This window comes from Arachis stenosperma, chromosome 3 (assembly GCF_014773155.1).
Source record: "Arachis stenosperma cultivar V10309 chromosome 3, arast.V10309.gnm1.PFL2, whole genome shotgun sequence".
NCBI lineage: Eukaryota > Viridiplantae > Streptophyta > Magnoliopsida > Fabales > Fabaceae > Arachis > Arachis stenosperma.
In genome coordinates this window covers 22,935,238-22,958,433 of record NC_080379.1, presented here as the reverse complement: position 1 = coordinate 22,958,433, position 23,196 = coordinate 22,935,238, and the positions used below count along the sequence as shown (strand labels likewise).

General features: G+C 34.3%; 5 protein-coding genes and 1 pseudogene across 5 annotated transcripts; 5 read left to right on the top strand and 1 right to left on the bottom strand.

Moving 5' to 3' along the window:
- The first annotated feature begins 5,224 nt into the window (after nt 1-5,224).
- LOC130968523 (protein PELOTA 1-like) lies at nt 5,225-6,310 on the top strand. Its single transcript, XM_057893855.1, has one exon. It carries the CDS (start codon nt 5,225-5,227, stop codon nt 6,308-6,310), a length of 1,086 nt encoding a protein of 361 aa, XP_057749838.1.
- Nucleotides 6,311-7,489: 1,179 nt separating this feature from the next.
- Nucleotides 7,490-8,640, top strand: LOC130965678 (protein PELOTA 1-like; annotated as a pseudogene).
- A 1,162-nt stretch (nt 8,641-9,802) lies between these two features.
- LOC130965677 (protein PELOTA 1-like) lies at nt 9,803-10,882 on the top strand. Its single transcript, XM_057890437.1, has one exon. The coding sequence runs from the start codon at nt 9,803-9,805 to the stop codon at nt 10,880-10,882; it is 1,080 nt and encodes a 359-aa protein (XP_057746420.1).
- A 3,268-nt stretch (nt 10,883-14,150) lies between these two features.
- LOC130965676 (uncharacterized) lies at nt 14,151-16,263 on the top strand. The gene is made up of 2 exons (XM_057890436.1): nt 14,151-14,378; nt 14,911-16,263. Exons 1-2 carry the CDS (start codon nt 14,151-14,153, stop codon nt 16,165-16,167), a joined length of 1,485 nt encoding a protein of 494 aa, XP_057746419.1. The 3' UTR covers nt 16,168-16,263.
- A 436-nt stretch (nt 16,264-16,699) lies between these two features.
- On the bottom strand, nt 16,700-19,306 carry LOC130969414 (uncharacterized). Its single transcript, XM_057895119.1, has 4 exons — nt 19,048-19,306; nt 18,171-18,241; nt 17,977-18,063; nt 16,700-17,057 (listed from the first exon to the last, which is right to left on the bottom strand). The coding sequence occupies exons 1-4, from the start codon at nt 19,172-19,174 to the stop codon at nt 17,034-17,036; spliced, it is 309 nt and encodes a 102-aa protein (XP_057751102.1). The 5' UTR covers nt 19,175-19,306; the 3' UTR covers nt 16,700-17,033.
- A 2,307-nt stretch (nt 19,307-21,613) lies between these two features.
- LOC130965675 (protein FAR1-RELATED SEQUENCE 5-like) lies at nt 21,614-22,942 on the top strand. The gene has a single exon (XM_057890435.1). It carries the CDS (start codon nt 21,614-21,616, stop codon nt 22,940-22,942), a length of 1,329 nt encoding a protein of 442 aa, XP_057746418.1.
- The last annotated feature ends 254 nt before the right edge of the window (nt 22,943-23,196 follow it).

Genomic DNA, 23,196 nt, shown 5'->3' with positions numbered 1-23,196 from the left:
ACTCTCAAATCGAATTGGAGGTACATAACCCCTGGAAAGTGGCACATAACCAGAAGGAAGGCCAAACGGGGGCCACTCAGCAATTACTAGAGGTTGATTTGATACAAGCGCTATTCTAAGGTGTGTATTTCACCCATTATCCCCAGTATTTGTACTAACATTTTCTTCAAATTTTGGGTACTTCCTTTTGTATGTCATATCACATTCGCATAAATTTGGGAATCGCCATTGAAATGTTCGATTCCACATTGCTATTTAAAACATCTTCAGACATGTTAATGACCTTACCACATCGTAATCGCATGCACTATGTACAATTAAATCATGCATAAAAATCAACAACTTTATTTTGACACATTAAAAATTGTCCCACTGGACGTACCAATTCATTTAACAAATTTTCTACAGATTTGAATGAGATAATTTATTCGCTGCAAGAAAGAATTTGAGATAATTTGAAATCTAGTATCTGGGAGAAAAATCTACTTCTCTTTTGCGGTTACCATTTTTACTATGCATCAAAGTCTCCAGTGACGGATCCAGAAAATTTTGGTAGTGGAGGCAAAATTTATATAACGTGATAATAATTTTTATAATAAAAATAATATGTGTATATAAAAAATTAAATATTAAATTATCTATTAACCACTATATATCTGTGTATAAATACATGTATTGTTTAACTTATTTTTAATATATATTTTATATTTTTTATATAGATAATTATTTTTAATGTACATATAATAAAATTATTGTTATGATTATATTTTATTATTGTAAAATATGATTAGCTTTCAAAATATCTAATATACAAATTGAAACACTAAAATAGTAATTTAAATAATAATATATAATTTAAAATTCTATTATTTTAGGTTTTATATTTTTAAAAAATTAAGTAATTTTTTTCTTAACACTACCATCAAAATTTCTCTCTTTCCATATATATATTACTAAACAATTATTTAGAAATTCACTTCCCAATATAATTAGAAGCCGACTCTTATTGATATTCATAGTTAAAAAAATTCTTTCAATTAATATAGTTGCTATGCAAAAATTAAAGCTAATTTGAAAAGAAAATAAATAATATTCTTTTGAGTTGATTTTTAAAAAGAACACTAATTTTATTTAAATCTGATAATTGATCACTCTAACGAATATCTAATATAAAATTTTTAAATTAACAATTAAGTACCAAAATTTGAGTAAAAAATTATTGTGGGGTCAAATTTAATAATCTAATGGAAATAAATAAATATTATTATTATATATTACTCAAAAAAATTTTAAATTATAGTGGGGGCACTTGCCCCCACACTACTAACCTTGGAACGGTCCCTGAAAGTCTCCCATCTTTGTTGTGATGAAGAAGCAAAGATTTTTTATATTTTTTTTTAAATGAGAAACTAAGAAATCAAATGAAATTGACTTGCAAATTAAAATATTTTAAAAAAGTAAATGAACTTAACTGAAATATGAAGTTTGTTGCAAAGTAAATAAAAGAAAATGAAAAACAAACTTCTAATGTAAAATGACTGAACTTGAACTTACTAGAAGAATAAATTACATAAAAATAAAGTATAGAAATCTTAAAAGAAAAAATAAGAAAATATGAAAGAAAACAACCAATTCAATTGACTAAAGAATAAAAAAAAAAAGTCTGAAAAAAAGAATATATTCGCAAAAAAAAAAAACCTACAGAAATCTCAGAAAGTCGATGGAGATTTGAGATGTCCGTAAGAGTGTTTTCTGAAGAAAATTTTCAACCACTAATCCCCTGTTTGCTGCTCTAGTTATAAGTATCTTCCACCAATCCTGTGCTGCCACCTATTGATCCACTTATGACTAAAAAATAATCGTTCCCACCAAAACATTTTGCGATAACTACTCCCTTGACTAAGCCCACTTTTCTATAAAAATGTATTTTGCCACCATATCGACTTCATCTTCAATGTTAATTAATCACACTTACATTTATATTGTCTTATTCATTAATTGAAATTTTATTCCTCTTTAATAGATATCGACAACCTAACTTAAACAATTCACCATTGAAGTAGCATCGACATAATCAGTCTAAACTTCTGTAGTAACAAAAATGCAAATTACAACCATGTAACACCTATACTTTGACGAGCCCCAAACACATTGCGATAGATCCAGTGCTACGACAATCATCAACAATCATCATAACTCATGGTATAGTCAAATATGTATGACATCACAAATAGGATTAGCATGCTGCGAGAATGATTCCACCAAAATTTTTTTATTGTCAAATAAAAATTTATGGTTTGACTCGTCAACAATCGATTTTATTTGTAAAACTCAATCTTAGCTCCCACAAACTCATCATGAACTAACAACAATATATAATATAATATAATCAAATTAATTTATAAATTAATAAATTGAATAAACTTATTTAAATTTAAAGTTTAACTCATTTAATATATAAACTTAAATAGAGGCTTAAATTTATTCATAAACTCATAAATTCAACTTAACAAATTGTCAATGAGTTATCATCGAGTTGACTTGAGTTCCTTAGAACTCTAATTATGATATATGAGAGGAATATACTTATTAATTAATTGAGTGCATAATTGTTCACTGGCACATGCACATGAAATATTAAATTATTTTTAATCTTGTTTTCATGATTCAATTGGATGATTATGGAATTAATAAGCTTTTGTATTGATTTAAAATTACTTTTATCTTTTAATCTCACTTCATTATCGATATCTCTTAATATTATTAATTATTAATTATCCATGAAATAAAAGTAGAATAAAAAAACAAATATATTCTCTAAAATTTCTTTAAGAAAACTATAAAAGAGTGAGATTATTTTTAAGATGGATACCTAGTAACAGAAATCTTATCATAATAATTATTATTATTAAGGGTAACGTGTTAAACATAATTGGCATAAACTTGGTAAGGAATTGCAAGAATTATATTGGACAAAAACTCTGGTATTCACATAAAAAAAGAGGACTCAATACTCATACATAATTACATAGAATGGCGTGATTTGTGGAATACATATATTAATTATAATTATAAATTATGCTATTTTAAATTAAATAATTTATATAATAATAATTTTATTTATTGTTATAAATGTTAAATTGAATAAGTTATTATTATTTTTAATTTGAAATTAAATGAGAATAAAATCAGATATTATTTTTTGTTTTTTAGATAATGATTTTTTTGGATTTTAGATATATTATTTTTTGGACTTTAGATACTATTTTATTTGGGTTTTAGGATTTAATTAGTGTCATGCTCAAATATAAATAGGTTTTTTTAGTGCCTAATATACCAAAGTTGTCTTTTGTTGCTTTTTTTTCATCAAAAGAGTTACACTTCAACCACCTAAAAATACAAAAAACTTTGATTGAGAAAGATCAAAAGAATCACAAGATTCAAACTCTTTCTATCATAATTCATATTTATAAATTCAAGTATGTTTCTGTACTATAATATTTTTGATAATTTAATATAGATGATCTGGATTATTCCAACAGCTCCATATACGGTAGTAAGTAGTATATAAGTTGCAAGTTATAACCAACCCCAGAATGAAAATAACATCAATTATTAATCAATCAATTAAATAACTTATAGCTAAAACACGTTAAATAATAATTAAACTGCGGAATAGCTGTACTCGCATCATCATCTTCATCATCCAAGTTCCCACATTAGCAACATGCATATGGTGGTTTCGTTAGCCGAAAGTATCTCCAATGCTAAATTATTTTCATTGAATTTGACCTGAATCTGAGTCAAGAATAATATCATTGAATTAACCTTTTAATTATTGTATCACTTTACAAACTATATATTATTGAAGGGCGCTTGTACTCTTTGGGATATCCGTTGAAACTATTGACAATGTCAAATTAAATAGTCAGAGTAGTTTACACTAAAATTTTAGATAAACAATAGGTTTACTCCTAATATAGGAGAAATATATCTAAATTATTATAACTTAAATAACAACATTTTAAACACTGTTATAATATTAATGATTATTGATAATTTAAAAAGTGATCATATCTTTTAGCAAAATCTCAAACGAATATTAATCTTATTAATCAATGTACAATTTTTCACAATATTTATTATTTCGATTAAATTTTTTGTGATCCAATATGTATTTTTTATTATCATATTTTAATATAATCCTTATTAAAATTTTTTATGTTGAATTTTTATACAATATTAAGCAAATTAGAAACTGAAACATTACATTATAACTTAATATTAAATAATATATTTTAATAAATAATTTATATTTTTTTATTCTTGAATCAGTACATATATAAATAATCACATATATTGTTGTTCTTTTTATTTTTATTTTTTTGGTCAAGATATATTGTTGTTCATATACTATATCCCAAATACTTAAAGGTTATGGTTCAAAAGAAATTGTTCAATCAACTAGAGACTCAATGAAACAAAGAAGTTGGTCCAAAAAAGCGTTCAGAGGAGTGCAGGTCACTCCACCCGACCTGCTTAGGGCACGGGTATCATGACCCATGCCCAACTTGATTTTAAGAATAAATTACTGTTTCGATTATTAATTCACAAAAAAAACATCTATATAAGATGGGTTAATTTCTCATGTAATAAAAAAAGAAATCACTTACATTTGTAAATGAAAAGGTTTAGAAATAATGATCAAGTCATCATTCTTTTTCATAAATATTCTATCACGCTCGAATATTTTTTATTTTTACAATTTATGTAAATTTGTTAAAATTTTTGTTAATTTAAGCGTTGAAATTTTTAATAATAGATAATCTCACTATTATTTTGAAATTGACGTGAAAACATCTTCAATATTTTTGTTATTATCTTTGATTTTTTTGCTAAGTCCAAATTAGTTAATAATCTGTTTTAGATATGTCTCAGAATAATTATAATGAAAATTATTAATTACTCTTCTACCTTAACCCATGACAACAATAAAGAAGTCACGTAGCCCACAAATTTAGTCCAACAGAATATATAAATTTAATTATAATTTTAGTCTTTATTATCTTATCTTTATCTTATCTTTAGTTGTTCTTATATCATCTTTCATAGAACAATACTCTATATATATTTAGTTTTATCCTCATAGTTCACACTACATATTATTCAGCAAAAAAAAGTTCCAATATTCACTAGAAATTATGAGCTAAGCAAAGAAGGAAGAATGACACTGAAGGAAAAAGATTTCACAGTGAACCAAATGGGAAGAGTGACCATAATCCCTGAAAAATCCGACGACCTATGGATCCTCTACAACATCATCAACCCCGGCGATTACGTCACGGCCGATACCTCCCGGAAGGTCCACCACCAACTCAACGACGGCAAGAACACCACCGCCTCACGTGTCAGGCTCTCCGTCCACCTCAAGGTCACCTGCCGCGACTTCGACAAGGACTCTTCCACCCTTCGCATCCAAGGCCGCAACCTCGAGCCCAACGGTTACGTCGCCGTCGGATCCTTCCACACCCTCACGTTGGAGTGCAACAAATCCTTCGAGCTCCACAAGAAGGTCTGGAAGCACGACGTCGTCGAGGCTCTCCAGGAACGAGAGAACCACGAAGTTTGTCCCGACGCGGAATTCGCAGTAACTCTCTTTCAACAAGACCATGCTGAGATTTATCTGATTGGAAAAGGCGTAACTGCCATGGTTTCCAAGGTTGAAACCTCTTCTTCGAATACTGGAGGAAGAAAGTATTCATCTTCATCTCCTTCTTCAAACACTAAGAACGTGTTCTTCCGTGAGGTTTTCGCGGCGTTCATAAAGCACGTGGATCTGAACAAGGTTAAGAACACTATAATCGCAAGCGAGGATTCGAAAAAGGACGAGTTTCGAAGGTTTATGATATCGGAGGCAAAGAGGATGAAGATGAGAAGCGTAGAAGAGAACATAGGAAGGATCGTGGTGACTGCTGGTGGTGGTTGCAACGGCGATTTGAAGGATCTTTTGGGAGAAAGCACGGTGATGAACCTTATGAAGGACAGCAAGGTGGGGTTGCAGATTAGGGCACTGAGGAAGGTTTGGGACATGGTTTCGAGTGACTCGGATCGCGCTTGCTACGGACTGAAGATCGTGGAGAGTGCTCAGGAGATGGGAGCCATTGAAACGCTTCTAATCAGTGATGAGCTGTATCGGAGCGATGAGGTTGCCACAAGGAAGAGGTACGGTTGTTTGGTGAAGGCGGTTAAGGATAGTGGTGGGGACGCTTTAGTGTACTCTTCCATGCATGTTCTGGCAGAGCAGTTGTAGCAACTCACCGGTATTGCCGCCATTCTCAAGTTTCCGTTGCCTGTTCTTGATGATGATGCTTATTAGAGCAAGGTTTATGATTAATTAATTGTCTAGGTTGATTAATTATCCTAATTTAACTTTACTTCAGTACAATTCAATCAATCAACAATCAATTAAATTTCTTAATTTATTCTTTTTCTATTCTTTAACAATTTTATTATGGTATCAGGGCCTTGGTATCCTCCTTGAGGAGGATATATAAGTTATCATCTTTTCGTTGAGAAATCACCATGCTTCATTTTCAATCTCCTCTCACAATGAATAATCAATTTTCTAATTCAGTTCAAGATCCAACCAATCTTTGTTAAATGCATCCAAGTGAAAATCCTACCCCAGTTTTGGTTACCCCGGTTCTTTACCAACAATTCCGTCTGCGCCTCCTTTCTTCCGACAGTTTCGTCTGTATTCTGTTTTAGCAGTTCCATCTGCACTCTTATTGCGCTCTACGTGCCCTCTTTCTTATCGTGCTCTATGCGCCCTCTCTTATCGCGCTCTACGCGTCCTTATTTTTCTTTTGAAGATTGCTGCTCAAGCACAGCATCTTCTTTTATATTTTTGCCACCGGCAGCTCAAGCTCCGAGGCACGCATTTTTTTGAATATCGCTGCTCATGCACAGCATCTCCTTTTATATTTTTGCCGCCGGCAACTCAATCTCCGTCGCACGCATTTTTTGGAGATTGCTGCTCAAGCACAGCATCTCCTTTTATATTTTTGCCGTCGACAGCTCAAACTCCACCGCACGCATCTTCCTCCGCGTCACCACATCAGACGCACTTTTCTCAACAATTTCATCGGAACTTATCCAAGCTGTGGATTATTGACATCTTCCATCCACTAACTTGCGGGGGCGTATTAAATTACTTTTTCACTTTAGCCCATGACAACAATAAAGAAGTCTCGTGGCCCACAAATTCAGCCCAACAGAATACATAAATTCTATTATAATTTTAGTCTTTATTATCTTATCTTTATCTTATCTTTAGTTGTTCTTATCTTATCTTTATTTGCTTTTATCTTTCATAGGACAATGCTCCATATATATTTAGTTTTACTCTCATAGTTCACAACACACATTATTCACCAAAAAAGAAGTTCCAATATTCATCAGAAATTGTGAGCTAAGCAAAGAAGGAAGAATGAAACTGAAGGAAAAAGATTTCGCAGTGAACCAAATGGGAAGAGTGACCATAATCCCTGAACAATCCGACGACCTATGGATCCTCTACAACATCATCAACCCCGGCGATTACGTCACGGCCGATACCTCCCGGAAGGTCCACCACCAACTCAACAACGGCAAGAACACCACCGCCTGACGTGTCAGGTTCTCCATCCACCTCAAGGTCACCTGCCGCGACTTCGACAAGGACTCTTCCACCCTTCGCATCCAAGGCCGTAACCTCAAGCCCAACGGTTACGTCGCCGTCGGATCCTTCCACACCATCACGTTGGAGTGCAACAAACCCTTCGAGCTCCACAAGAAGGTCTGGAAGCATGACGTCGTCGAGGCTCTCCAGGAACGAGAGAACCACGAAGTTTGTCCCGACGCGGAACTCGCAGTAACTCTCTTTCAACATGACCATGCTGAGATTTATCTGATTGGAAAAGGCGTAACTTCCATGGTTTCCAACTTTGAAACCTCTTCTTTGAGCACCGAGAAACAAAGTCTTCAACTTCATCTCCTTCTTCAAACACTAAGAACGTGTTTTTCCGCGAGGTTTTTACGGCGTTCATAAAGCACATGGGTCTAAACAAGGTTAAGAACACTGTGATCGCAAGTAAGGATTCAAAAAAGGACGAGTTTTGAAGGTTTATGATATCGGAGGCAAAGAGGATAAAGATGAGAAGCGTAGAAGAGAACATAGGAAGAATCGTGGTGGCTGGTGGTGGTGGTTGCAACGGCGATTTGAAGGATCTTTTGGGAGAAAGCACGATGATGAACCTTATGAAGGACAGCAAGGTATGGTTGCAGATTAAGGCACTGAAGAAGGTTTGGGACATGGTTTTGAGTGACTCGGATCACGCTTGCTACGAACTGAAGAGCATGGAGAGTGCTCAGGAGATGGGAGCCATTGAAATGCTTCTAATCAGTGATGAGCTGTATCGGAGCGATGAGGTTGCCACAAGGAAGAGGTACGGTTGTTTGGTGAAGGTGATTAAGGATAGTGGTGGGGACGCTTTGGTGTACTCTTCCATGCATGTTTTGGCATAGCAGTTGCAGCAACTCACCGGTATTGCCGCCATTCTCAGGTTTCCGTTGCCTGTTCTTGATGATGATGCTTATTAGAGCAAGGTTTTATGATTAATTAATTGTCTAAGTTGATTAATTATCCTAATTTAACTTCACTTCAGTACAATTCAGTCAATCAACAATCAATAAAATTTCTTGATCTTTCTTTTTCTATTCTTTCATAATTTTATTATGGTATCAGAGCTTTGGTATCCTCTTTGAGGAGGATATATAAGTTATCATCTTTTCGGTGAGAAATCACCATGCTTCTTTTTCAATCTCCTCTAACAATGAATAATTAATCTTCCAATTCAGTTCAAGATCCAACCAATCTTTGTTAAATGCATCCAAGTGAAAATCCTACCCCCAGCTTTGGTTACCCCGGTTCTATACCAGCAATTCCGTCTGCGCCTCCTTTCTTCTGACAGTTTTGTCTGCATTCTGTTTTAGCAGTTCCATATACACTCTTATTGCGCTCTACACGCTCTCTTTCTTATCGCGCTCTAGATGCCCTCTCTTATCGTGCTCTACACGCCCTCTCTTATTGCGCTCTACACACTTATTTTTTCATTTTTCTTTTGAAGATCGCTGCTCAAGCACAGCATCTTCTTTTATATTTTTGCCGTCGGCAGCTCAAGCTCCGCCGCACGCATTTTTTGAAGATCGCTGCTCAAGTACAGCATCGAGTTTTATATTTTTGCCGCCTGCAGCTCAAGCTACGCCACACGCATTTTTTGAAAATCGCTGCTCAAGCACAACATCTCCTTTAAATTTTTGCCGCCCGCTGCTCAAACTCCGCTGCACGCATCTTGCTCCGCTGCACGCATCTTGCTCCGCGTCACCATGTCAGACGCGTTTTTCTCAACAATTTTATCGGAACTTATCCAAGCTGTGGATTGTTGACATCTTCCATCCACCAGCTTGTGGGGGCGTATTAAATTACTCTTCCACCTTAGCCCATGACAACAATAAAGAAGTCTCGTGGCCCACAAATTCAGCCCAACAGAATACGTAAATTCAATTACAATTTTAGTCTTTATTATCTTATCTTTATCTTATCTTTAGTTGTTCTTATCTTATCTTTATTTGCTTTTATTTTTCATAGGACAATGCTCTATATATATTTAGTTTTACCCTCATAGTTCACAACACACATTATTCACCAAAAAAGAAAGTTTCAATATTCACCAGAAATTGTGAGCTAAGCAAAGAAGGAAGAATGAAACTGAAGGAAAAAGACTTCGCTGTGAACCAAATGGGAAGAGATACCATAATCCCTGAACAATCCGACGACCTATGGATCCTCTACAACATCATCAACCCCGGCGATTACGTCACAGCGAATACCTCCTGGAAGGTCCACCACCAACTCAACGACGGCAAGAACACCACCGCCTCACGTGTCAGGCTCTCCATCCACCTCAAGGTCACCTGCCGCCACTTCGACAAGGACTCTTCCACCCTTTGCATCCAAGGCCGCAACCTCGAGCCCAATGGTTACGTCATCGTTGGATCCTTCCCCACCCTCATGTTGGAGTGCAACAAACCCTTCGAGCTCCACAAGAAGGTCTGGAAGCACGACATTGTCAAGGCTCTCCAGGAACAAGAGAACCACAAAGTTTGTCCCGACGCGGAACTCGCAATAACTCTCTTTCAACAAGACCATGCTAAGATTTATCTAATTGGAAAAGGCGTAACTGCCATGGTTTTCAAGGTTGAAACCTCTTCTTCGAGGACCGGAGGAAGAAAGTCTTCATCTTCATTTCCTTCTTCAAACACTAAGAACGTGTTCTTCCGCGAGGTTTTTGCAGCGTTGATAAAGCACGTGGATCTGAACAAGGTTAAGAACATTGTGATCGCAAGCGAGGATTCGAAAAAGGACGAGTTTCGAAGGTTTATGATATCGGAGGGAAAGAGGATGAAGATGAGAAGCGTAGAAGAGAACATAAGAAGGATCGTGGTGGCTGCTGGTGGTGGTTGCAATGGCGATTTGAAGGATCTTTTAGGAGAAAGCATGGTAATGAACCTTATGAAGGGAAGCAAGGTAGGGTTGCAGATTAGGGCACTGAGGAAGGTTTGGGACATGGTTTCGAGTGACTCGGATCGCGCTTGCTACGGACTGAAAAGCGTGGAGCGTTCTCAGGAGATGGGAGCCATTGAAACGCTTCTAATCAGTGATGAACTGTATCGGAGCGATGAGGTTGCCACAAGGAAGAGGTACGGTTGTTTGGTGAAGGCGGTTAAGGATAGTGGTCGGGACGCTTTGGTATACTCTTCCATGTATGTTCTGGCAGAGTAGTTACAGCAACTCACCGGTATTGTTGTCATTCTCAGATTTTTGTTACCTGTTCTTGATGATGATGCTTATTAGAGCAAGATTTTATGATTAATTAATTGTTTAAGTTGATTAATTATCCTAATTTAACTTCACTTCAATACAATTTAATCAATTAATAATCAATAAAATTTCTTGATCTATTCTTTTTCTATTCTTTTATAATTTTATTAAAAACAATATGCATATTTAAATAGAAAATATTTTTTCCTTCATACAAATGTTGTTATCATTAGATTAACTGTAGATTGTGAATCTCACGACTTTAACTCATTTAGTGTCTCTGATTTTAAATTTAACAAGTGTACGAACTAATTATAGCATTATTATTAGTGTTAAATTAGTATGAAAAAATCAGAATAATAACGAAGGGAAAGGGAAAGTGAAAAAGTGGAGGGGAGGGGGAGAATGACCATTGACAAGTGAAATAATACATATATTTATGTAAAAATATATAATAATTAATTTTTTTGTGCAAACATATTTTTAATAGGAGTGGTAGATAAACAATGATTATCTTGAATAACATGAATAACCACCAATTAAATATAAGTATACTACATCCTAATTTAAGGGTATGTCTAAAATCAGCTCAACCATTTTGTGAGCATTAGATGCGCCACCTTTTATAAACTATTAGATTTTATTAAATGAAAATTAATCAAAGAATGTAATAAAAGAAGAGTACTGATAGACTTTATAAATATAGAATATATTAGTATATAAATACATAAATATATTTTAATACAGAATATTTTAAAAATGGCAAGTATATTTTTTACTTTAAAATAAATATAAAATATATAAATACATACAAAAATATTTTTTATTTATTAAGATTAATTATTATACAGTACTATTTTTAATTACATAATATAAAAAATTAAATTATTTTATATTATTTGAAAATAATTAAATTATGTTATTTAAAAACAATTAGATTAGTCATTAAAAAATACTTATTAATAGTTAATTTTATTAAAAATATATTATTATATGACATAAATTTTTAATCAATATTTGTAATATATATTTTATTCAAAATAGTATATATAATATTATTTTAATAAAATTAATTATTATATAATATTTGAAAAAACGTGTAATATTTATATGTATTATATATAATTTAAAAAAAATTTAAAAAAATTAATTTTAAAAATTTTAAACGTATAATATTTTCATGTATTATATATCACAATAAACGTGTAATATTACAATAAAAATTTTAAAAAACAAAAAGTTAATAGTTTTTATGTATAATATATAATATTTTAAATAAATTTTATTTTTATAAATATTTTTTTAAAAAATTATATTATATAATAATATATTTATATTTCTGTTACGTTAAAAAATTACGTTAAACTATTCCAATTTATATTACGTTAAAAAACTATTTCTTTTTCAATTTATATTAAAATTATATTACATAATAATTTAATTATTTTTCAAGTAATATAAAATAATTTTTGTAAAATATAAAATAATAAATTTTAAATATAATAATCTAATTATTTGTCAAATAATATAAAAATAAAATTTTAATTATTTTATATTTTTATGTTATAGTTTAAAATATTATTATAATATAATTTTTTAATATTATAAATTTTTTTTATAATAATTAATCTTAATGAATAAAAAATACTCATATATTTTATATTTATATATTTTATATTTAATTATTTAAAAATAAAAAATTCTATTGCCATTTAAAATATTACGTATTAAAATATTATTGTTTAAAATATTTAACTATGTATTAGGATATTCTATATTTATTAGAGTATATTAATACTCTTCTTTTATATTCATTAGGATTAATTATTATGTAATTTTTTTTTTCTAATATTAAAAAATATATTAAAATGATATTCTAAACTATAATATAATTTATAAAATAATTAAAAATTATTTTATATTACTTGTTAAATAATTAAATTATTATATAGTATAATTTTAATATAAATTGGAAAAGAAATAGTTTTTTAAGGTAATATAAACTGAAATAGTTTAACGTAATTTCTTAACGTAACAGAAATATAAATATATTATTATATAATATTTTTTTTCAAAATATTTATAAAAATAAATTTATTTAAAATATTATATATTATACATAAAAATATTAATTTTTTTTTGTTTTCTCAAATTTTTATTGTGATATTACAAGTTTATTATTTTCACATTTATTGTGATATATAATACATGAAAATATTATATGTTTAAAATTTTTAATTTTTTCAATTTTTTTAAAATTATATATAATACATATAAATATTACACGTTTTTTTAAATATTATATAATAATTAATTTTGTTAAAATAATATTATACATACTATTTTGAATAAAATATATGTTTACAAATATTTGATTAAAAAATTATGTCATATAATAATATATTTTTAAGAAAATTAACTATTAATAAATAGTTTTTAATGAATAATCTAATTATTTTTAAATAATATAAAATAATTTAATTAATTTCAAGTAATATAAAATAATTAAATTTTTTATATTATGTAATTAAAAAGAGTGCTGCATAATAATTAATTTTAATAAATAAAAAAGTATTTTTTTTATGTATTTATATGTTTAATATTTATTTTAAAGTAAAAGATTATACTTATCATTTTAAAAATATTCTATATTAAAATGTATTTATGTATGTATATACTAATATATTATGTATTTATAAAGTCTATCAGTATTTCTTTTTTATAATATCATTTGATTTTCATTTAATAAAATCTAATAGTTCATAAAAAATAGCGCATCTAATGCACACAAAATGATTAGGCTAATTTTAAACATATTTCTAATTTAATGCTATTCATTAAATTTACTTTTTTAACCTTATTAATTTACATTATTTACACATATTATTAGCTACTTATACTTTTCCATTTTTAATACATTTTTGGGCGATGGTGAGGTAAGTGAGCAAGTGAGCTTAGTGAAGTCCGCAACGAGAGAGAGAGTGCCAGGTATATATGACGGAGTAGGTGTCATGCTCTTTTTGCATGACAAGCAACCCAACCCGTAAAACCCTTCTCCACTTTAACTCTCTCTCTCTCTTCTCTCTAAAAGTCTCAAATCTCTAGAAACATAGAGAGAAGCAACAAAGTAAAGAAAGAATAATAAAAGGCATTCATTCATTCATTCATTCATTAATGTTCCGTCATTGGTAGGTATTGTTGATCAGAAGAGAGAAAGAGAGATCATATGATGGCTTACAATAAAGGGTTGCATGGAAACATTGGAGGAGGAGGAGGAGGGAGTCACAGTCATAGTCATAGTCATAGAGGGAGGCCATATGCATTGATGCTGCTCATTGCATTTGGGGCTGCACTTCTTGGTGTCATGCTCCTTCATAAGCTCAGGGAGAGGCGCATCTACAACCTCATTCTCAAAGACAAAGATCATCAACTTCTTTCCGTCAAGCTTCTCTTGCAGGTCTCTCTCTCTCTCTCTCTCTCTCCATATACACGTGTCGTGCAGTCCTCATCACACGTATACATCAACATGCATTAATCAAAAGCTACCAAGCTGCACCAAGATGAAGCAACCTTTTCTAGCTACCTACCAAATTCGTTAAATCATTTTCTACTTTGACCAAATTTGTTTAATCATATAAAATAAATTTTGGTAGTAAGCAGAACCGAGAAGCTAATATCTTTAGTCTCTTAAAAAATTTTTTTCCTCTTTTTCTAAATATCTTTAAAACTTCATCTTAAATTCTTAATATATGAAAATTTCTGTTTTTAGTAAAAAAAAAGGATTTTTTTTTTGGGTGCAATATAAACTGAATCAAATTTTCTTGAACCATCTGCTAATTAATGTTGCTGATTATAGGATGAGGATGATAGATGTTAACGTTTTAGTTCCATTTGAAATTTGAATTGATTTATGTGTAGGAAGTGTGGTTCATTGATATTAGTAGTGCAAGAGTCTGTTATGTGAACCTTGGTTGTTTTCAATTACACAGAAGGAAAGAGATCACACCAAAGAACTGAGTAATAAGAATGAAGAAATGAAGGGAAAACTATACGCTTTGAGGATTCAAAAGATGGAGGTTGATAGAAAGGTTGTGGAGATGCAATCCATCATGGATTCCCTGAGAGACGAGCAGAAAGTGATGGAATCGGCATTCGAGGAGAAGCAGAACGAGCTCAGAACAATGCAGGAGAAGGGGATCAATTTAGGAGGAGGGAACTCTCAATTAACAGCACTGAGGGAGGATCTGAAGAAGAAGGAGGAAGAAATAGAGAACTTGAAGCGCCGTCTTGAGATCCCTGCTAAGACCCTCAATGATCCAGCCATCATTAGGAAAACTGTGATAGGAAATGGAACAGTAGAAGCACAGGATCAAATTGAGAAGGAAGAACATGCACTTGATACTGCAAAAACTGAGGATGGTGATGTTAAAACTGAAGTAAAAGATGAAATTCAGAATAATGAGAGAGCAGGGGAAGGAACCGAGGGCCATGGAGATGATAATGGTGGCGGTGTCACGACGAAAGATGTTGAAGCTGAAGTGGTGGATAGTGAAGTAAAGAAAGCAATCAGAGAAGAGAAGCCAGGACAAATTGAGAGCAATGCAAATGCTGAAGATGAGGAATCTAAGGTGAGAGAACTGGCAGACAGTGCCGGAACAAAGAAGAAACACGGACGTGTGAGTAGAATGAAGGGGAAACGGTGGAAAACAATCGTGAAGAACAAGTTAATGGAGAGAAATGGAATTTCTGCAAGTCATGCCGAAGTAAGCAAAGGCAACGAAAAAGCTAATGTAGAAGTGGAAGGTGAGTTGAAGGAAAATGCTGCAAGGGAGAAGAAGGAACAAGCCAATTTACTTAAGCCTGAAAATCATGAAATCAGCACAGATGTTAGAAACATGATAGTGAATGATACAAATCATCAGGTGACAAACAACAACGGCACCGGCATCAACCCGGAACAAGAGGGAGTGGATGAAGAAAGACTGACAGAAAATAATGAAGACAGTGTTGCTCAACAAAACTGGAGCAGGAGGCATATCAACAAAGCTACCAAGGATGGTGCACAATCAAAATCCAAGGTGTTAGATGAAGAGCAAGAAGCAATAGAGATTTCAGATGTTCAAAACAGGGATGATGATGAGGAAGATAATGGTGAATTCTTCAGGGATTCCCTATCTGATGTTGAAGATGATAAGGAGGAGTACAAGGAAGAGATAGATGAGTCAGAGTTTCAGCCTGATTTGTGATTTAGCTGTATTTGCATGATCTTTAATACGCAAATTAGAGTAGTGTGTTTGGTTTGGTAGGAACACTTCAAATCACTGGCTTGAGAGGGTGCAAGTGTGTAACATCTTAGCAAGTAGCAAGTAGGTTTCGGTGAACTTTATTCCTCTCTATTTAGTGAACAAATTTTCGTTTTATATTGCAGTAATTTCTTCTTACTACACAAACTCTGCATTATCAATGGAAGTTGGAGCTGCTAACTTGCTGATATCAGTTTAATAATAAAATCAATTGGCACTAAATCTAACAAGTTTGCCATCCCGGTTGGGATCGATGCTTGAAATTTTCAAGCATTCCCAATGGGATTCAACTCATGTATCTTGCCAAAGTTGAACCAAATGATAAAATCTTGTTACGTATTTTATTGCGTTCAGATTTAAATATGATATAGTGTCCATTAACATCTAAAATATGTAAAATATTCTACCAACTTTTGGAAAATGGCTATTATACAGGAAACTGTTGCTGGAAATAACACTATTTGCTCTGGTCGTCTTAGTACGAGAATCATTTGAATACCGATAAAGATCCTGCGAATATACTTATTGATTGCAAATGTAGAGGAATTCACGAACTGGCTTAACACAAGCTAATGTTAAATGTAAATAAAATTTTACACGTTTTTTCTGGAAAAAAGCATCATCATCGTCTCCCAACTTTCACTGTCTTCAAGGAATAATGGGTAACTATCCCAAATATTTCTTCAAGGAACAATGGATAACTAGCCCAAACATTTTTGTTTACCAGCAAATAACAGTCCCAGAAAATTCCTGGCACAACGAATTATTAAGGGGAAAACTTTCGGATGTAAACTAACATGCTCCAAGCCTCAATGAGATGCTTCCGCCAATTTCTGCAAATATACAGAACATTCAGTGAGCAAAGACTAGAAGCTCGAAACCACTCAAATAATACACATGTAACTGACATGACACTAGATTGTGAAAGACAACATTGCAAAAATCGTTCTAAACATCCTCCTGAAATGAAGTAAACCATAGGTACTTTAATGTATTGAAATTTTAAAAAGCAATCAGCTCTTTCTTAATTTAGTAATGAGTAGGATGTTGCAGAGTAATATATCTTAGGAAGGATTAATCGTTTCTTCTAAATTAATCATTGTAACATGCTAAAAGACCTGAACATTGTACAAATAACATACTTATAAGTGTCATTCCAAAAATGAAATTAGAGTAGTTTGGTTGGAAGGAAGAAATAGGCTGAAAACTTTAATGGATGAGTTTGAACGTGCAAGTGCAACACATGGATTTCATCCATGAAAATTTCGCTAACAATTTTATTCCCAACCAAACATACCCTTAAAAGTGGATGGAGGAAGTATAGTCTATCAGTTTCTCCGACTACATTAAATTATTCCAACCTCATATGATAGTCATCTTGCAATAATTATTTCTTAACAGAACAAACTGTCTTCAGTGACAACTAAGTAGAAACATGAAACCAAAAATTTAATGAAACAATCAGATCTTGACTGTCAAATGAAAAATGCAGCATTGTCATCAGCGTTCAACAGAAAATAAGGAACCCAAAAAAAATTCTGGAGGTGTTAACCAATGACCTCCATGCAATTTTTTAAAAATGGTAAAGGAGAAAGGAAGTGGAAAAAAGATGCCTCTCACTGCCAACAGAAAGGCCTTGCATAACTTATAGTGAAACAGCTATAACAAACAAGGTCATGCAGATTCACAATGATCTTAACTACAAGCCAATAATGATACTCTTGTAACAAAGGAATCGAAAATTGAAAGTACCTCTTCTTTCTTTCCTTTGCCTCCTGTGAAGAACTTGTATGTCCCATAGAAGAACAGTCCCCACCCAGTTAAACTGACAATCACAAACTGCACGTGCAAAATAAACCAGTCAGAAAAAGAATATCCGGAAACACATTTGGTTTCCAAGAAAATGATCCAATCATCTCATCCTCAAGCCCAAAAATTCTACTCACGTGCTCTTCCTTCCACTTAGATGGGCTCATCGGGTCTTCCCAGGCGTTAACTTTTGGAGGACCATGGTGATCTGCAGTAAACAAACGATCATAGAGCCATTTCACAAACGTCAGAAGTCTGCACTGCATACAAACATTCTACACAAGTAGAAAATCAATTTCATCACATGACATAGAATAAATGATCAACCAAACATCTATTCATTCAATGAGGTTCACTTAGGTTCATTAAGCCAGAGTGCATCAAAGCCCTTGTTAACCATCACGAGATATGTAAACAAAAATTTAGACACCTAGAAAATCAATTTCATCACATGACATTGAATAAATGATCAACCAAACATCTATTCCTTCAATGAGGTTCACTTAGGTTCATTAAGCCAGAGTGCATCAAAGCCCTTGTTTACCATCACGAGATATGTAAACAAAAATTTAGACACCTAGAGCTATAGAATAATTTCATCCATTTTTTATAAATATAACACTACCAAACCACATACATACTACTTAACCTAATGTTCAATTCACAATTAATACTCCCAAAAATTATAGCTCCAAAATCTCACAGAAGTGAAATTTACCCAATAATTTCCTAGATATCCCTAAAAATTAGTGGTCTCAATAGAATGGGAAAACAAAAGTTCCGCACTTTCGGTTTCACTCTACGTAAATATCGAAGAATCTGGCCATACATGAAACATAAAACCGGAAGCTGTAGTGGTGCGTCAATGCAGAGAAAATGGGGGCATTATTGATATATTGTTATCAAAGCGATGCAGGTAAATGAGATCGGAGAAACAATCGCTTAAAAGAGAGGGATTTTGATTATACGGCTAAATCCAAGCAGGCACTAGAAGACAGAGAAATGTGAAATTACCGGCGGCTCCCGCAAGATTGCGGCGGGGTACGAGAGAGGAAGGTTGAATCGGAGTTCTGGAAGTGGAAATAGAAACGCGAGTGAGAGATGCTGCTCGGCGAGCTGCGGTTGCTGCTACGGACGCCATTGCCTTCGGAGTTTCGGAGAGAGAGAGACAGAGAGCGCAAAGAGAGTGGTGGCGTGGTAATAGTTGAGGAACGAAATGTTCAAAAGGAAAGGGATCTTCTTGAAACGACACCGTGTTTCCGTCCCTCAAATTCGTTTTTTTTTTCTTTATTCAATTTTTTTTAAGGGGGTCTAGTGTACAGATGAAAGTTAGGGAAGGCGTACAGAGAAATTGTTTTTTGTGCCGGGAGGGAGGACGCGTGTACGTTCGGTTTATAACGGAAAAGACTTTGAGGGTACGGGAGTCGATGTTGGCTTAGAAGGCTTACAAGGGGTGAACCTAGTCGATAGTATTCATTAAAGAGGGATATGGAAACAGAACTTGATGGGTGAGTCATTGTGGCTGTGGACTTTGGGAGAAAAAAATTATTTTTGGGTCAATTTCGAAAAAAGAAAAAAAATATTATGAGTTAGTGTGTGAAAAGGGAAACAGTCTGCAGCACTAGTTTCCTAACCAAAGCCCCACCCACTTTTTCTGTTGCAAACGTGGCTGTCGCCTCTGCCTCCCTGATTCGAAGAGTCATCGTTGCCGGCGGCAGTTGCGCAGGTCTAGGCACCGTGTTAGTGTCGCAGTGGAGGTCTGAAGTTGTGTTGCAGTCGTTGTCTCCAGTGTTGAACGCGGTTTCCCACGCTGAAGGATGCAGTGAGGCGTACTTGCTGTCTGAGGTGGAGATCCGGGCGCCGTTCGATAGAAAAGAAGGCTCTGGAAGGTCCAGGGAATCAAAACGCTGCCGCTGAAAAACGCATCACAGAATCCGCAGTTTCTCGTTTAATTTTTCCTGTCAGATCTCAGGTTTGCACTGAGGATTATCATTTTTCCATGAATTCGGTTCCCGCGTTAGCTGGACGCTGATACAGTTCAAAGTCAGGTGTGTAGTATTTTCGTTCATTTATTTGAATTTATTTGTAAATTTGTGTTTATTATGAATGGTTTTACTGCCGTGGGTTTTGTACTTTAAATGAAGCTTAATGATACAGTCGCTGTCATGGTCGCATGGAGAGAATGGCGTTTAGGAAATTTGGAATTTGGATTTTGTGATTTAGATTCGCAATCTGTTAGGCTAGGGACATATTTCTGCGCCCTGGATTATAAACTTTTTTAAAAAGAAAAAAAATTATAGTATCAGTTCTTACATTAGTGGAATTTTGGCGTTGTGCTGTTTTGATGTTTGATGACTCTGGCTCACCGTTTAGGATCAGAAAATAGAAAAGGATTAAGTGTAATTTCTTTTAGCCCTTATTACCGTACATAGTTCAAGGGCTCTGATTTTCGTCTACTGGACCAATAGTCCAATAGGGTTTAGACATGGTTATTGTTCCAGGCATGTGATTGGGGATTGGGGAACATTTTCGGATCAAATCATGGTTTCCTCCTTTCCAGAGTAAGCCGAACATTGTACTTGCTACACGACTATGACTACTCTGGTAGGGGACCTGCAAAAAGCTCCAACGCTAATGCAATTCTTTCTATTTATGTCTATCATACCTCCATACTTATTGGAGTTTGTAGGTGTCCCTTTTATGTCTATTGCCGCCACGTTCTCTACATTGTTCGTAGCCCCTAAGGGAATCTTTAGCTGTTATAGTTGGAAGCTGTTAAATGTGTCATCATTATGATTCAGATGTGCTTAGCTGTTTATACTTGTATACTGTTATTATTAGATCGAAGAGATTATGAAATTCCCTGCAGCTAATGGATTTTTCTATCATACTGATTTGTAAGTTGGCAATAAATATTATGGAATTTTCTTAAATACTTTCAGAATATGAACTCATTTAAAAATCAAGACTTCTGTATCTGTTGAAACATAATATCGTGTGTTGTAACTTTGAGACAATGTATGAGATTGGCAATGTTTTTAAAATTTACTAGTTGAGAAAGTATGTAACCCCTGCGAATTGGTGTTTGTAATCATTGGCTACTATTGTGATTAGGAGTGCAATTGCAAAGTTCCTCTGTAACACGGCTGTTATGCTACGGTTATGTATGTATTTCAGGTTGATGTGTTGTGTTTGTAATATGTCACGAAGAATTTAATAGGATTAGAAATCAGCATGAGATTTCCTTGTCATGATTGAAATAATTTTCATTCATTTGTATAAAATTGAATCTGAAAGTCCTTTGTTCGCATTTGTTACTCAAGATAGAGACTGTTCTTTGAGGACATTTCTTGAAGGGAAGATATATTCGTGAGGGAAACAGATGTCCCAGGCTTATGATGTAGTTGTTTGTGCATAAGACGTTAGGGTGTTGTCCGTTATAGTGGTGTGTGTGCATGGTTGTTTGGCCTTTTAAAATCTGTAGTATAATTTGACAAGAACTTTCATGGGCGGAGGGATTGATCGTAACTTGTTGAGCGCTTTCATATTTTTAGGCTAGAACTGTGAACCGATAACTTCGATGAATTTTAATGGGATGTTTGGAGGCGAAGTGGAAGAGTCAGATGAGAACAGCTCGGATGGATATTGTGGCCGTTATTACGCGAGTGACGACGAAGGTGAGGAGGATGAAGGTGGTGAGGAAGGTGACCCAACAGGTGGCAGAGAGGATGAACATGGTAATTTATCAGGTGGTGCCAGTCATGCAGGGGATGGTGGGAAAATTCGGCCAGTTATCGCAGAGGATTTCCCTGGCAGAGAGTTTGTTGGGGAGGAAGATGCCTACCTTGCGTACAAGGAGTTTGCTAGGACGAGGGATTTTGGGGTCCGCAAGGGAGATGTGGGGCGTGTTGATGGGGTTTTGGTTAGGAGAGACTTTTTCTGCCACCAACAAGGCACAAGACATCCTAAGCACTATGACCGTCCTGAGCGAGTTAGGGAGGAGAGGTTGGAGAGTCGAACCGACTGCAAGGCGAAGTTGAAGATTTACTATGATGTGCAACACAGTGTGTGGAAGGTCAGGACCATCTTCGATGAGCACAACCACGAGCTTGCCCCGGCCATGTTTTCCCACCTTTTGCCTAGCCATCGCAAGAAGAGTAACTGTGACAAAGCGCAAGTTGATAGCATGAAGAAGTTTGGGATACCAACCTCGAAGATAATAGCTTACATGACTGGTCAATCTGGAGGGTATAGAATGCTGCGATTTACAAAGCGTGATTTGTATAATTACGTACACGGGCAAAGGCTAGCCCGAATCAATGATGGCGATGCTGCAGCAACGATTAGTTACTTAGAGGGCAAGGTGAATGCCGACATGACAACTGTCGCACGTTACACGCGAACTGCGAATAATCGGCTGGGGAGCCTTTTCTGGGTTGACGGTGAGATAATGTGGGACTATCAGTTATTTGGAGATGTTATGGCTTTTGATTCGACGTATCGGTCTAATAAGTACAAGAAACTGCTTGTAGTGTTCTCCGGGTCAAATCACCACAAACAGACAACTATTTTTGGATTTGCGCTACTGGAGGATGAGAAAGTTTGTACTTACTGGTGGCTATTGTTAAATCTTGTAGACATAATGGGAGAGAAGACGCCGTGCGTTGTTGTCACGGATGGGGACAAAGCGATGCGCGCAGCCATCATGGAGGTGTTCTCGGCAGCTAGGCACCGGCTGTACGGGTGGCACTTGGAGAAAAACTGTGTTCAGAGGGTTAAGGATACCGAATTTTGGAAGGTCTTTAAGAAGGCTATGTATGCCAACTTCGAGGAATATTGGAAGAAGGCAATTGAGTCACTTGGCCTTCAAAATAATAGTTGGGTTCAGAGCACATACAAGCTCAAATAAAGTTGGGCAACAACATATCTCCGGGGCACGTTCTGTGCGGGATATAAGACAACCTCCAGGTGTGAGGGAATTAATGCATACATAAAGGGGTTCCTGAAATCCACTGATAGCATTTTGGAGCTAGTGCACAGCTTAGATCGCGTTGTAAAGGATTATCGAAACAACGAAGTCACGGCGCAATTCTATTCTACGTATTATAGCCCCATGTTAACAATCGGGCTTGATTCCATTGAGCTTTTTGCATCAAAATTGTA

What these genes read in the sequence shown, in the direction of transcription:
- LOC130968523 (XM_057893855.1), top strand. Translation starts at nt 5,225, where the DNA reads ATGACACTGAAGGAAAAAGATTTCACAGTGAACCAAATGGGAAGAGTG.
- LOC130965677 (XM_057890437.1), top strand. Translation starts at nt 9,803, where the DNA reads ATGAAACTGAAGGAAAAAGACTTCGCTGTGAACCAAATGGGAAGAGAT.
- LOC130965676 (XM_057890436.1), top strand. Translation starts at nt 14,151, where the DNA reads ATGGCTTACAATAAAGGGTTGCATGGAAACATTGGAGGAGGAGGAGGA. An exon ending in CCGTCAAGCTTCTCTTGCAG is followed by an intron (nt 14,379 to 14,910) that starts GTCTCTCTCTCT and finishes TCAATTACACAG; the next exon opens with AAGGAAAGAGATCACACCAA.
- LOC130969414 (XM_057895119.1), bottom strand. Translation starts at nt 19,174, where the DNA reads ATGGCGTCCGTAGCAGCAACCGCAGCTCGCCGAGCAGCATCTCTCACT. An exon ending in CAATCTTGCGGGAGCCGCCG is followed by an intron (nt 18,242 to 19,047) that starts GTAATTTCACAT and finishes TGTTTACTGCAG; the next exon opens with ATCACCATGGTCCTCCAAAA. An exon ending in GCAAAGGAAAGAAAGAAGAG is followed by an intron (nt 17,058 to 17,976) that starts GTACTTTCAATT and finishes GTATATTTGCAG; the next exon opens with AAATTGGCGGAAGCATCTCA.
- LOC130965675 (XM_057890435.1), top strand. Translation starts at nt 21,614, where the DNA reads ATGAATTTTAATGGGATGTTTGGAGGCGAAGTGGAAGAGTCAGATGAG.